Source organism: Lissotriton helveticus, chromosome 11, assembly GCF_964261635.1.
Source record: "Lissotriton helveticus chromosome 11, aLisHel1.1, whole genome shotgun sequence".
Taxonomy (NCBI): Eukaryota; Metazoa; Chordata; class Amphibia; order Caudata; family Salamandridae; genus Lissotriton; species Lissotriton helveticus.
This window is the reverse complement of record NC_136072.1, coordinates 364,686,111-364,700,671: the sequence shown is the minus strand read 5'-3', so window position 1 is coordinate 364,700,671 and position 14,561 is coordinate 364,686,111. Positions and strand designations below refer to the sequence as shown.

At 45.0% G+C, this 14,561-nt stretch overlaps 1 protein-coding gene across 2 annotated transcripts in view; it reads left to right on the top strand.

Annotated features, from left to right (window-relative positions):
- Positions 1-14,561, top strand: part of RYK (receptor like tyrosine kinase) — a 985,672-nt gene that overhangs the window by 952,046 nt on the left and 19,065 nt on the right. For both annotated transcript variants that reach the window (XM_078665796.1, XM_078665795.1), the window contains exon 14: positions 6,400-6,536. In XM_078665796.1, coding sequence (XP_078521922.1) covers positions 6,400-6,536 — 137 coding nt within the window. The remainder of the gene's footprint in view (positions 1-6,399; positions 6,537-14,561) is intronic.

Below are 14,561 nucleotides of genomic sequence, written 5' to 3'. Positions count from 1 at the left end.
AAAATGAAGTGTATAATTTAGGTAATTATTCGTCGAATTTTATGGTCCTGAATGTTCAGTCTGTTACTACTCCAGACTTACCTGCTATTTCAGTACTACCAGTCAAAGGCGAATTATGTGTCCGAAATAAGGGTTCCGTACACGTAGGACATAGTGATTGTACTACTATTGTCAAGTATAGTGACAGTGGGAAATCTATTTTTAAAGCTTCACGTCATTCTTATTTTATTTGTGGTCAAACCGCATATGTTCGTCTACCCCTCGATTGGGAGGGAACCTGTTACATTGCCTTCCTACTGCCACCTGTTTTCCTAGCCCCACCTGATTATCATAGAAATACACATCTAGTACACATTAGACATAGAAGGGAGTCCCCAATTGTCGATTATACTGAAACTACTCTAGAACAATATACCGATTTCAATAAAGGTTTCTTCTTCTTTATAGGACCTATCCAGAATAGTAAGTTAATCCGTAGGTTAACCAGAACCCTTGAAGCTGTAGTAAATGAGACTGCCTCTGCTCTAGGTAACCTAACCGAAGAGCAATCTGCTATGAGATTTGTCGTTTTGCAAAATCGTCTCGTCCTTGACGTCATACTGGCCGATAGGGGCGGGGCCTGTAGAGTCATCGGATCTAGTTGCTGCATTTTCATTCCAAATAACGCGCCGTCTGTCTATTCAGCTATAACCAGACTCCATAAAATTGCCCATCTGTTACACCAAGATCCAGGCACCTGGACATGGTCCGGTTGGTTCTGGAATATAATTTCCGCATGGGGATGGAAAATATTGTCCTTCCTAGGTATTGCAGTAGCGATCATATTCAGCTGCTGCCTCTGTATACAATGTGGCCCTGCGATTTGCGGCATTTGTGCTACCTCTTGTATTCCTAGTCCCAAGCCCCGTTCTAAACCCCGTTCCAGGATAATTCGAGACGAGCAAATGATACTGTATGAAATGATAGATGGTATCATGAATATTGATGTTTCCTGATGAAAACGTAGTGACAAGGAGGGAATGTGGAAAAGTAAATTTTGCCATGTTCTGTGTCCCTACGTGTCATCCATCATATGTTATGTGTGCATGATTAAATATGCATATGCATTCCCCATGTCTGATTAATGACGCAATTACAATTGTGTCCACCTCTAGTATGCCAGTTTCCAGTCCTCGTGAATAATACGAATATCAGGCCTATGTAAAGCTACGTTGCCACGTTTCTCAGTGTGCACGTTATTCCATTATAAAGTCCTGTTTCTAGGCCTCAAAAGGGCCTGGACACTAGATTCAGCTCCTGTCTCCTGAAGCCTCGCTGAGGAGCGATACAGCCCCCACCTGTATCCTCGACCCTTCACTTACTTCCTGCCTCTCAGTGCCCGGTCCAGCCTGGCTCTGCCTCTGAGTCTGCCAAGAGTATGTTATGAGTCCAGTTATCAGTTCAGTCCTCCTTCCCTGCATTCCTAAACTACTGAACTGCATCAATAGTTTCCGTCATTGTCTAGCCTTCACGTCTCCACGTTAGAGAAATACTGCATTTAATGGTCATTTAATATTCTTCATCACGCACTACATGTAGAATAATGCATGGTCCAGTCTTAGAATCAAGTTAGCCTTTCCCCTCTTGACTTCTAGTTTATATCAACATGTTCCCTAAACATCAGATACTAGATAGGGTTTAGGTACATGTCGCTCCGACCCTCCAGACTTCAGTCTCTGCTCCTAGCACAGAGTTCATAGCCCCCAGCTTCTCCTAGTGATACGTCATTGCCAGTTTGCGCGCACCACCAGGTTAGAGGTCCCGGCTCCTTAGGTAGCCCCCTCCATGGTTTCCGCCCCATTCGTGACATATCCTGTTACGTTTGCATCACATGTCTATGTATACGCCCAGTTACACCTACTTTCCCCCTTATCTTTCGCGACTGCTACGCGTCACGCCTTCTGCTCCACCCACTGCTACGCCTACTGCAATGTAATGCTATGTGTTTGCGTTATGTATATATGCTCATGTATTGTTATTAAAAGTCAGCGCGCTCATCCCAGATCCAACCCCAGCAGCTGCTGGGCCCTGTCATCCTATTCCTATGCAGGTTGTCCTGTTCCTGTCCTTATGCTGTATTAAACCTGCAAAACTCCTACTACCTCGAATTTTGACTCTTATTTATTGAGCTATCTGTTATGATATATGTCTAGTCAAAAATAGGGTATTATTTATTTATTTACCACAATTTAACCCCTTGACTTAAGTTTACCAGTCAGATGTTATGGTTTTTGAACATTTGTCCCTTTTACTAATCTAGTTTGGGAATTTTAGTGTTTACTTTTATGGTTGTAATATTGTTTTAGTGCTGCTTACATACGGTGTTCACGTTTTTCTCAGAGAGAATCCCATTTTTTTAGATTGATCATTGAAATCTGTATTTTGCATCTGAAGAATTGGGTTACTTCATTTTGTGAGAATTTAAACCTTGCTTTTCTTATTTGTGGCGTATTCAGGTAAAAATACAGGCACAGTAAACAATCCTAAAGAACAAAACAATTTCAGCAATACAATGCTACAATAGTATATCTTAAATTAATAGAAATATTTACAACAAGGGGTGGTGAGGGACAGAGTCTCTGAATTAAGCAGAATACTCTCACCCAGTCAAAAGATCAGGGCTAGATCCAACACCGTTTTTTAGCTCATTGCACCATCCCAGTTTCAGAACCTGGCTGTATGCAAATTAGTCTGTTCCTGTCCCAGTGCATGATAGGAACAGGGCAAACCAAACTACAAAAGCCAATTCTTACACTGGGAAGGAAACAAGCTTCCGGGGACCGGTTTCTGGCATTACAGCCGTCTTCGGCCCGGCTTGCTTGAATCCTGATGGTGCAATGAGCAAGGGACTCATGTCTGAGTATACCCTTCCACGCTTAGGGTGGACAAAAATATTTACAACAAGGGGTGGTGAGGGACAGAGTCTCTGAATTAAGCAGAATACTCTCACCCAGTCAAAAGATCAGGGCTAGATCCAACACCGTTTTTTAGCTCATTGCACCATCCCAGTTTCAGAACCTGGCTGTATGCAAATTAGTCTGTTCCTGTCCCAGTGCATGATGGGAACAGGGCAAACCAAACTACAAAAGCCAATTCTTACACTGGGAAGGAAACAAGCTTCCGGGGACCGGTTTCTGGCATTACAGCCGTCTTCGGCCCGGCTTGCTTGAATCCTGATGGTGCAATGAGCAAGGGACTCATGTCTGAGTATACCCTTCCACGCTTAGGGTGGACAAAAATATTTACAACAAGGGGTGGTGAGGGACAGAGTCTCTGAATTAAGCAGAATACTCTCACCCAGTCAAAAGATCAGGGCTAGATCCAACACCGTTTTTTAGCTCATTGCACCATCCCAGTTTCAGAACCTGGCTGTATGCAAATTAGTCTGTTCCTGTCCCAGTGCATGATGGGAACAGGGCAAACCAAGCTACAAAAGCCAATTCTTGCACTGGGAAGGAAACAAGCTTCCGGGGACCGGTTTCTGGCATTACAGCCGTCTTCGGCCCGGCTTGCTTGAATCCTGATGGTGCAATGAGCAAGGGACTCATGTCTGAGTATACCCTTCCACGCTTAGGGTGGACAAAAATATTTACAACAAGGGGTGGTGAGGGACAGAGTCTCTGAATTAAGCAGAATACTCTCACCCAGTCAAAAGATCAGGGCTAGATCCAACACCGTTTTTTTAGCTCATTGCACCATCCCAGTTTCAGAACCTGGCTGTATGCAAATTAGTCTGTTCCTGTCCCAGTGCATGATGGGAACAGGGCAACCCAAACTACAAAAGCCAATTCTTACACTGGGAAGGAAACAAGCTTCCGGGGACCGGTTTCTGGCATTACAGCCGTCTTCGGCCCGGCTTGCTTGAATCCTGATGGTGCAATGATCAAGGGACTCATGTCTGAGTATACCCTTCCACGCTTAGGGTGGACAAAAATATTTACAACAAGGGGTGGTGAGGGACAGAGTCTCTGAATTAAGCAGAATACTCTCACCCAGTCAAAAGATCAGGGCTAGATCCAACACCGTTTTTTAGCTCATTGCACCATCCTAGTTTCAGAACCTGGCTGTATGCAAATTAGTCTGTTCCTGTCCCAGTGCATGATGGGAACAGGGCAAACCAAACTACAAAAGCCAATTCTTACACTGGGAAGGAAACAAGCTTCCGGGGACCGGTTTCTGGCATTACAGCCGTCTTCGGCCTGGCTTGCTTGAATCCTGATGGTGCAATGAGCAAGGGACTCATGTCTGAGTATACCCTTCCACGCTTAGGGTGGACAAAAATATTTACAACAAGGGGTGGTGAGGGACAGAGTCTCTGAATTAAGCAGAATACTCTCACCCAGTCAAAAGATCAGGGCTAGATCCAACACCGTTTTTTAGCTCATTGCACCATCCCAGTTTCAGAACCTGGCTGTATGCAAATTAGTCTGTTCCTGTCCCAGTGCATGATGGGAACAGGGCAAACCAAACTACAAAAGCCAATTCTTACACTGGGAAGGAAACAAGCTTCCGGGGACCGGTTTCTGGCCTGTGTAGGCCCATAGGAATGAATGGGAAGTTATTCCTTATTTGCGATTAGCAATTTGCTAATCGCAATTAAGGAAGATGTAGAAATCGCAATATTTTTTGCAATTCCTACATGAATCCCATTTTGCAAGTCCTTAATAGCGATTCCTTATGAATCGCTATTACAGACTCGCAAAACGGGACTTTGATAAATCTAGGTGATAGTTGGATACAGGTACTTTCAGTTGGATATGGTGAAGTGTCTGTCGGATTTCTCAAGTAATGTTAATATACACTCAGACAAGAACTGAAGACTTTAAAAACAGAGGGGGAGAGAGTTGGAGAGTTCTCCCCCTCTGTTTTGAAAGCCTTCAAAAATATTGGTTAATTAAAAAAATATTGTTTTCTCTCACCGTAGTATCTCCAGCCATCCATATTTTCCTCCCTTTACACCACCCCTAACGCCACTTTCACGCTCCCTGCTGGTCTATAATGTACTTTAACATTCTATCCATAGTGATTGTTGGAAAACCTGGAGCACATCCCCCAAACTTAGTGGCCAGGCTACGCCCCTGTCTATACTGAGTTAGCATCGTAATGCGTTCTCCTTGCCTCATTTCTTTAACATTTAAAAGCAAGAGTAAATGTGGCTTTCGGAACTTGGTGTTAATAGTGTTTTGGGCCTCCCTTCTGAAAACTCTGTTATCTGAAGTTCAAACAGACAGTATTTCCGACAGTAAATTGTGTATCACAGGCCCTTTGGAGTCCGCAGTCTTATCTATTGGAATTGCCGCCCGCTTGCCACTTAGGAGCGTTCTATAAAACAGGTAGTCGGGCAAGTTGAAACACAAACATTGTTTCTTTGCTCAATATCCTCTCGGCCTTGTTCACGCAAGCCTTTCTACGAAAACATGGTTTTATGTTTGTTTCCTGGTAGCTTGAAGGCAGCTGATTACAAGCAAGGAAATGTACGTTTACTTTTGGATGAATTCGACAGCCTTTGTAGGTCCGAATCTTAAACGAACGTTGTGCAATTCCACACGTTATGTTGTTGCGTCCGAAGCAACAGATCAACATTAAACTATTCTGTGAAAAACTGTAATATTCTGCTTGAATATTTCAAGGATTTTTGGAGCTTGATGTGAGTAATTTAAATATACTTTTTCTAAGTAACTTAAAAGATATTATGTTATTTCTTTGTGAAATTGGTTGATCTGCTACCGTTATCCCCGTTCCTAAAACTTTTTTTTGTGGAGCAAACATACTGATTCTAGCTTCGGTTGCTGAAGTAACTTCAGTTGTTTTCACTTTGACAGAAATAGTCTAAATAGTTCTGTTTGTGAAACCACATCTTTGCACTTAATACATTGCAAGCGTCTTGTTCACATTTTGTACAACGAGTTCCTTTAGAGTTTTCATGGTGTTTCTACTATTCACCTCTCTGAGAATTTCATTGCCCTAACTAACTTCTGCTTTTATTTACTGACACTGTTCAACTGCTGTCGTAAAATACTGAAGAGATCCATTTTTATCATATCCTACTAACCAATTCTAAGGTGATGACTTTTCAGGTCAACATCAAGATTCTATTTTATTTTTCTAAAGCAATTTACATTTGTATTTTAACTGCAGGAAAAGTTTACCTGTGAGCGTTTGAAAATCAGTGCATGGCATCTAGCCTACTTATAGTCGAATGTAAACTTGTACTTGCTCTGTAACAAAGTACTGATGTGATTGAGCACACAATGAACCATTGTGTTGGTCGTCTGCAGTGTTTCTGGACCATGACTTTAGAAAAAGTGCTCGACTTTAGGCTTAACATAATAGAAAGTATATTTTTGTTTATTCCTTCAGTGGGCGTTTGGGGTCACACTTTGGGAGCTGATGACCTTAGGACAGACACCCTACGTCGACATAGATCCTTTTGAGATGGCTGCATATCTTAAAGATGGCTACAGAATAGCTCAACCAATCAACTGTCCTGATGAGCTGTAAGTTATGTTTTTCAATGTATATTTTGGAGATGTTATTTTGATATTTTTGTATTTAGGAAGAATATACAACCTCTATATTTTGAGTCTTGATTGAATTGTGTTTCGAATGTGTGCGTTACAACAGATTTTAAATGATGTAGCAAGAATGATTAATTCATTTATTTGCTCACCAGCCATTCATCCTGAAACATCCAGAGGATACTTTGGGGGTCTGATTTTGACATGTCTTTTTTTTTTTTTTTTTTTTTAAACATCCTAATGCATAATTTGTTGAATTTTCGAAACAGAGGCACAATGTTGTTTAAGCATTGCCATTAGAGAAGAGTTAGTAAATTATAAGAGCTATCAGAAGATTATAAAGCTATGGTGGGGTTTAAGAATATGTTTTGGTTGGCAAGCAAAGAATGTCCACTCCGTGGCACTTGAATTATCAAGATGTATGAGTGCTTCCTCATGAATGGAAATGTCCTGTATTTGTAAAGCGCGAACAATTACCAGAGGGTGTCAAGGTGCTGGGGGCCGTCTGGAAGATTAAGCGAGCTATTGCCCAGAGTCACGTGGTGCCAGTGCATTAGTCAATATGCAGTACCCGGGGATTTGTTTCGTTTAAATATGACTGAATGGGGGCTACTCATTTCCTCGTTGCTTAATGCTTCCTACTGTGGTGCAGTCCTCCCTGACTCATGGATGGGTGCTGAGGTCGTTCCTATCTTTAAGAAGGGGAATAGGGACGACCCAGCAAATTATAGGCCCATAAGCCTAATTGACTCATCCCAGAAGGTGGTGGGGAAGGTGGTTCTGGGGAGAATACTCCAGTGGATAGAGGACAATAAAATTCTTTCAGATCTGCAGGCTGGGTTTAGGTCGGGTACTGGGACCATCGAGCAAACCTTCAGATTGATGCTTCTGTATTGGAAAGTGGTTATCCTGGGTAAAGGCAGTTTATATCTTGCCTTTATTGATTTACGGACAGCGTTCGATCTTGTCCCCCGGAGCCTTTTGTGGAAGGTTTTGCTTGATTTGGGAATGCCTATTTACCTTCTATCTTTAGTGATTAAGCTCCACTCTGGGAATTTTGCTCGGGTGAGGTGGGGTAAGCAGGGTGAGAAATCTGCAAAAATACCGGTAAACAGGGGAGTATGCCAGGGATGTGTGCTCGCCCCCACTCTGTTCTCGTTGTATGTGAACGGAGTGGTGGAACATCTTCTGGAAAAGCCATCCGATCCACCATCCCTGGCGGGTAGGAGAGTTCCTACCCTACTCTTTGCCGACGACACCCTGCTCATCTCTAAGTTGCCTATGGGATTACAAATTCTCCTCGATAGTTTTCAACTTTTTTGTGAGAAAAGGGGCCTTCAAATTAATACAGATAAAAGCAAATATTTGATCCTCGATCCACCGTAAAAGCTTGGGAAACCACCATTATTAAATCGGGTACATTTGGAGAGGGTCAAAGAATTTGATTATTTGGGCATCCGCCTGTCCGACACCATGAGGTGGTCAACACACCTACAAAAGATGTTGTTGAGCCATAAAAGGGTGGCAGGGGCTCTCCTTAAAGAGCAGCGCTCATCATCCTTCAAACCTATAGCTCCTGTAATGGATATCTATTCAGCCAGAGGGGTTAGTGCGGCCCTGTACGGCGCTGAGCTATGGGGATCGGAGAATGTTGATCAGTTAGCATCCTCAGAATCCAAATTTTTGAAATATTTATTGTCCCTCCCTTACAGTACCCCAACCTTACCACTATTTCTGGACTTGGGATGTGCCCCATCAGAGACCAGGCTAGACTGCGCCCTCTGCTCCTCTGGGCTCGACTTTGGAGAGTCCCAGAGCTTTCCAGTTATGCAGATGGTCTCAGAGAGATACTAGAACTGCCTGGATGGTCAAAGATCTGGTGGCTGCGGGACGTAAAATCACTACTCTGGGAATTAGGGCTTTGGGAGTCACGGTATTCTAGGACTGCCCCGCCCAAATCTACCCTGAAGAGGATTTATTGGGACTGGCTGACGGGGAAGAGAATCTCGAACCCCGACCTTTGCAGATCCTCTAGGGACTTTATCTTGGTAAAGGATGTGTTTTATCGGGAACCCTACCTCGATGTAATATCAAAATCTAGAGACAGGGCCCTGTTTATCAAATTTAGACTGGGTATTTTACCAGTGAGAGAATTGACATCGACCTGGAAAATCCCGGCGTAAACCATTTCAACATGTGCCTTTTGCCCCCAGAGGACTGAGTCGGTCCCTCATTTATTTTTTGAATGTCCTGCCTACAAAGCCCCTAGATCTAGATGGCTTAAACCTATCTGTAGGGATTTGGGTATGAGGCATTGTATGGTAGCTCTGAGAATTTTAAAGTATGACATCCGGCCCTTATTTGTGTGTGGCATTGCAAAATTTTTAAGTTGGGCCTGGGTGATCAGATCAAGAAGGCTTAAATTAATTGTTTAATCTGAGATATTAACTGTACCTGTTTTAGCTAATTTATAAATGTTATCTTTTTATGGAAATCTTAAAGAATATAATGTTTTGAATCTTTTCTATTGTATGTACTGCTTTTTAAGATTTTATTATCGAAATAAAGCCTATTTTGACTGACTGACTGGCATTAGTCAATTTGTCTCCAAGAAATGTTTATTGGATGATTTTCTTGTCGTAGGGACGGATGGCTTTGACACATTAAGCTTTTATTAACTAGATTTCATGTAAAAGAATATCTTTAGCGTCAATTTTAAAATATTAGCAAGGATGGCTTTAGGCCTCAATCTCTAAAAATATACCTAAAATCAGCTTGTGCACCCCAATGTAATGAAATTCATACCACACCACATATGTTTAGCGGTTGAAATCGTAGACTAGAGTAATATTTAATGTTTCTCAAATAGAAAACATATTAGTAGGAAATCTGCTATATGATGCTGCAGAACGTGATTGCAGTTAAGTTGGATTTTCTACACTTTTGGGTTTAATGATTTACAAAAAAGTAGGGAAGGAAATGAAACCTTTTAATTAATCATTTCTTTATTTTTCTTAAACATCTTATAAAGTTTTAATAAATTATTGACTAACCATGTATTACATGGACTTTAAAATATTGAAAAGATTGAGCTTTGGTCTTACACTGATCCGTGAAGAAAAAACATTGTCTCACAAAGTTGCATTGTCTGATAGAGACTTCTAGCTGCAGATTCCTTACCGTTGAATTTCCCAGGCATCAGGCTGGATCCGGAAACTTTTGCTGAGCAATACTCCTTGCACGTGACGCCCGATGGCTCCGTTTGGCTCCGCGTGATATCGTCCAAGTCGGTTATGACGTTGCAGTGTCTATATATGTGCCACCCAGGCACGCGTACGTCAGTTCTTTTCTTTCCACATAAGTGAAGTGCCAATCCGGGAAGAGCTACCCCTCTGCCACTGTTTGGCAGGCTTTTTCTTGACTGTTTGGGATTTTTCCGACTTCATGTGTGAGGGATGTCTTTGAGAAGTACAGGTTTCAAGCCTTGCGGGACTTGTTTCCGCATGATGTCAGTCACCAATCCCAAACGGGTATGTCTTTCCTGTCTTGAGCGCGACCACAATATGAAGTTGTGTTCGGACTGTCAGACGATGGCTCGGAAGACCTTGAGGGAGCGGGCGATGAAGTTACTCGTGGCCTGGCAGTCAACACCGTCCAGCGAAACTCTGAGGAGGTCATGGTCCCGATCGAAGAGGAGGAGATTGCAAGACCGTGCACGGAGCCCTAAGTCCTCTCCCTCCCATTCGAGGTCCTCTGGAAACTCGGGGAAGAGGCACAAGAAGAAGTCCAAGCGAACTTTGTCTTCACCTCAACTGGCGTCTGTCATCGAGAGAGGTAAGGAGCACTGACGCTCTAGGTACGGTTCCACGGAGCCAGAGTCTACTTCATGTCTCCACCCCCCTGCCCCCTTTCCGGAAGCCGGAGTGACTTTTGCTCAAATAATTTTTACAAGGCCACGCGCCGCGTATTTGAACTGAACGACCCCGCTGGTGAGCCTTAGTGGTCCGAAGGTGCCCCATTGGGTTAGACGCAGTCGGCTTTGGCCACGACGCCAGTGTGGCCCCAGGGATCCGATCCCGGATCTGGTTCGGTGCCGGTCGTGCCAACGCGACCTTCCCGGCGTCGAACCCAACGTTTTTGCCTGCATCGTCACCAATGCCTGTCGGTGGCACAAGCCCCATCCTCATCACCACCGACACAGAGCCAGAATGGTGTGCTATGCTCAGGAGAGCATCGGGAGGGATTTGGAGACCCTCTTGAAACCCAGGAAGTCTCTGAGGAGAGTTTGGACTGGTATGGGGAACTTGGGAGGCCAGTGGACTGGATACTTCTCCAGATACTGGCATGCTCTCTCCACCTACGCTGGCTACGGAGGAGGGATCATCCTATGCCATGGTGTATAAGAGGGCAGCCAAGGTCCTTGGACTGGAGCTGCCCTCGGTGCAGGTCAGGACTGATCTCCTGACTGAGATGTTTCAACCTGGGGCTTCTAGTGCCGAACCCCTGTACAGACATCCTTTTAGGAACATGCTCCAAACCTACCACAGGGGCTCCTGTGAATAGGTCGATTGCACGCCGCCATCGCTCAGCTCCGGACGACCCAAAATTCCTCAGGTGACACATCACCCAGTGAATTTGGTGGTGCATACCTCTACGTCCCAAGGCACATTCCCTTTCAACCCCTCCTCCTCCTAGCATTGCTGTCAGTGAATACTGCATGCTTATTGGGTCGTTTCTCCCATTCCGTTTGGGAGACAGTTGAGCAAGTGCTGTCGCAAGTCCAGGAGGAGGCCCGGGCTGCGCTCTCCCTAGGTGTCCAGGAAGGGAGGGATGCAGCATAATTCACCATACGGTGTGGCCTAGATATGACCGATTCGCTGGGCTGATTGATTTCAACGACGGTGGCTCTGAGGTGCCACGCTTGGCTTCATACAACTGTTTTCTTGGGACGATGTCCAAGCCAATTTGATGGACATGCCCTTTGATGGAACCTGCCTCTTGGTGGAAAAGACAGACTTGGCAGTTGTCATGTTTAAGGACTCTTGAGCTACGGCCAGATCCTTGGGCCTCTCTTCCACCCCCCGTGGCCAGTCTTCTTTCGTGGCAACGGAAGGGGTTTCTAGCCGCATCAGCCATATCCCAGCCACCGTCCCGCACGGACTACCCAAGCCGTGCGAGGACGCGGTGCATTCCAATATGGGAATGGAGGCCAGAAGTCAACCACCACACTGCCCCCAGCAGCCGCAGCCTCCAAGCAATTCTAGTCTGATTCTGCAGGACCACACTGCTCCAGTTGGTGGGAGAATTTGTTATCTCCCCCACTGGAGACCCATAACACTGGACAAGTGGTTCTTGCAGATAGTCCAGAAGGGCTATTCCCTACCTTTTCTTTTTTTTTCCTCCTATTCTGCCAAATCAGAAACTGCTAAAGGAGGATCATTTAAAGTTGCTCGAAGAGTAAGTTATGGCCCCTCTTTCCCAAGGGAACTATAGAAAGGGTCCCTGTTTCAGAAGTAGGCGGTGGCGGTTATTCCTGCTACTTTCTTATTCCGAAGAAGAACAAGGGGCTACAGCCCATTTTAGATCTTCGGACTGTCAATCTCTTCCTCAAAAAGGATACATTCAAAATACTCACTCTGGCTCAGGTCTTGTCTGCCCTAGACCAAGAAGACTGGATGGTAGCATTGGACCTGCAGGACGTGTATTTTCACATTCCCAACCTGCCAGGCCACAGCGCATTCAGTTCACAGTGTTCCCCTGTGGTCTTACCTTGCCCCTTGAGTGTTCACCAAGGTGATGGCTGTGGTCGCAGCTCATCTGCGCAGATTAGGGATGTCTTCCCCTAGCTCGACGACTTTCTGTTGAAGACATCCTTGCCCCAGGCTGTCTTCTCCCACCTTCAGACTACGGTGAACCTTCTGCATTCGCTGGGGTTCCCAATAAACGTGCATAGGTCACACCTGACTCCTCAGACGCTCCCTTTTATCTAAGCTGTTCTGGACCTAGTTCAGTTTAGGGCTTATCCTCCCGAGCAGTGAGTCCAGGATATTCAGGCTATGATTCAGATATTTCAGCCTCTAGCCTGGACTTCATGGCCTCCTGTTGGTATGACGTCAGATTGGGTATGTGGCCTCTGCAGTGGGACTTGAAGTTCCAATGGGCACAGCATCGGGGAAATCGTACCGACGTGGTTCAGATCTCAGAAGGAACTGCGAAAGATCTGCAGTGTCGGTTCACGAACCACGATTGGGCCAATGGCAGACCGATCTCCCTTCCCCAACCAGATCTCAAAGTTGTGACATGTGTCATATCTGGGATGGGCAGCCAACTGGGAGAGGTAGAGATCAGGGGAGCTCCGAGCAATTTGGTTGGCATTGAAGGCATTCCTTCCTTCTGTCAAGGGGAAGTTGGTGTAGATGTTCACAGACAACACCACTGCCATGTGATACTGCAACAAGCAGGGTGGATTGGGGTCGTGGACCCTTTGTTGAGAGGACCTGCGTCTCTGGATATGGCTGGAGCAGCAGGGCATAACCCTGGTGGTTCAACATCTGGTAGGTTCTCTGAACTCCAGGGCGTACAAACTCAGCCTTTGATGCCTAGCGGATCATGAGTGGCGTCTCCAGTCAGAGGTGACGTAAAGTCTCTTTCAGCAGTGGGGAGAACCTTCCTTAGATTTGTTTGCCTCCAAAGATAAGGTGCAGTGTCAGCTGTACTGCGCGCTGGAGTTTCCAAGACTGCTATCGCTCGACGGCACTTTTCATCGCGATTGGAACTCGGGCCTGTTGTACGCCTTTCTGCCTATACCACTCCTGCCCAGGGTTCTGAAGATCAGGAGCGACGGGGCCCAAGTCATTCTTGTTGCGCCGGACTGTGCGTGGAGAGTCTGGTATCCAGAGCTTCCCAGAATGTGTATTGATCCTCTGATCAGGCTACCCATTTGGGAGGATCTTCTGTTGCAGCAGCTGGGGAGAGTTCTCCACCCGAACCTGTCAACTCTGCGCCTCCGTGCGTGGAAATAGAGCGAAGACAGTTGATAGCTTTTCACCTTCCTCCCTAAGTCTGTAACATTATGGCGGCCAGGCAGCCCTTCACTAAGACTGAATACGCCTGCCGTTGGCAGAAATGTGTTTTATACTGTATGGAAAGGTCCTCTGAACCTCTTTCTGCTTCTCTTTCTACTGTCCTTTTATTCATTTGAACCCTTGCCCAGCAGGGCTCTGCCTTGGGAACTCTCATGGGTTATCTTTCCGCTCTCTCTGCTTTTTTTATGCCTTTAGACCAGCCCTCTCTCTTTTCAAGTCTCCTGTTGTGAATAGACTTCTAAAAGGGCTGGCTCATTTATTGCCTCCCATGCCCTTTGTTATTCCACAGTGGGACCTTAATTTGGTCTTTACCTATTTGATGTGTGCTCCCTTTTAGCCTTTGCACAATTGTGTCCTCCAGCTGTTGACCATCAATTCAGCCTTCTAAGTGGTGATTACATCTGCCTGGAGGGTGAGTGAGTTGCAGGCATTATCTTGCTCGCCTCCTTATCTTATGTCCTTTCTAGACAAGGTAGTGTAGTGTTTGGCACCGGGGCATCTTTTTTTCCAAAGGCTGTGACACAATTCCATCCGGGTAAACCCATCACGTTGCTATCCAACATCGCGCGTATGAAGTATAGCTCAGCAACAGTTTCCGGATTCAGCCTGAGTCCTGGGAAATTCAAAGATCAGGAATCTGTAGCTAGATAGAGTAACTACCAGATAACGTATTACCGCATGTAAGTAACTTAGTCTATTAACAACTAACTTTCAGAAAGTGTTATTTTATCATATTATTTACTGTTTGATATTTGAATGGGCTCAGTCAGTCACAAAGCTTCAAAACTTGCAATAACTGTGATTATTGACTTAAATTCTAAGATTAGAAACTAGTACATTCAGGATACAGACAGCATCTATATTTGATGTCTTAGATGAGGTAGGCGGCTGGTGATCACTTGTTGTTGGTCATGAACAA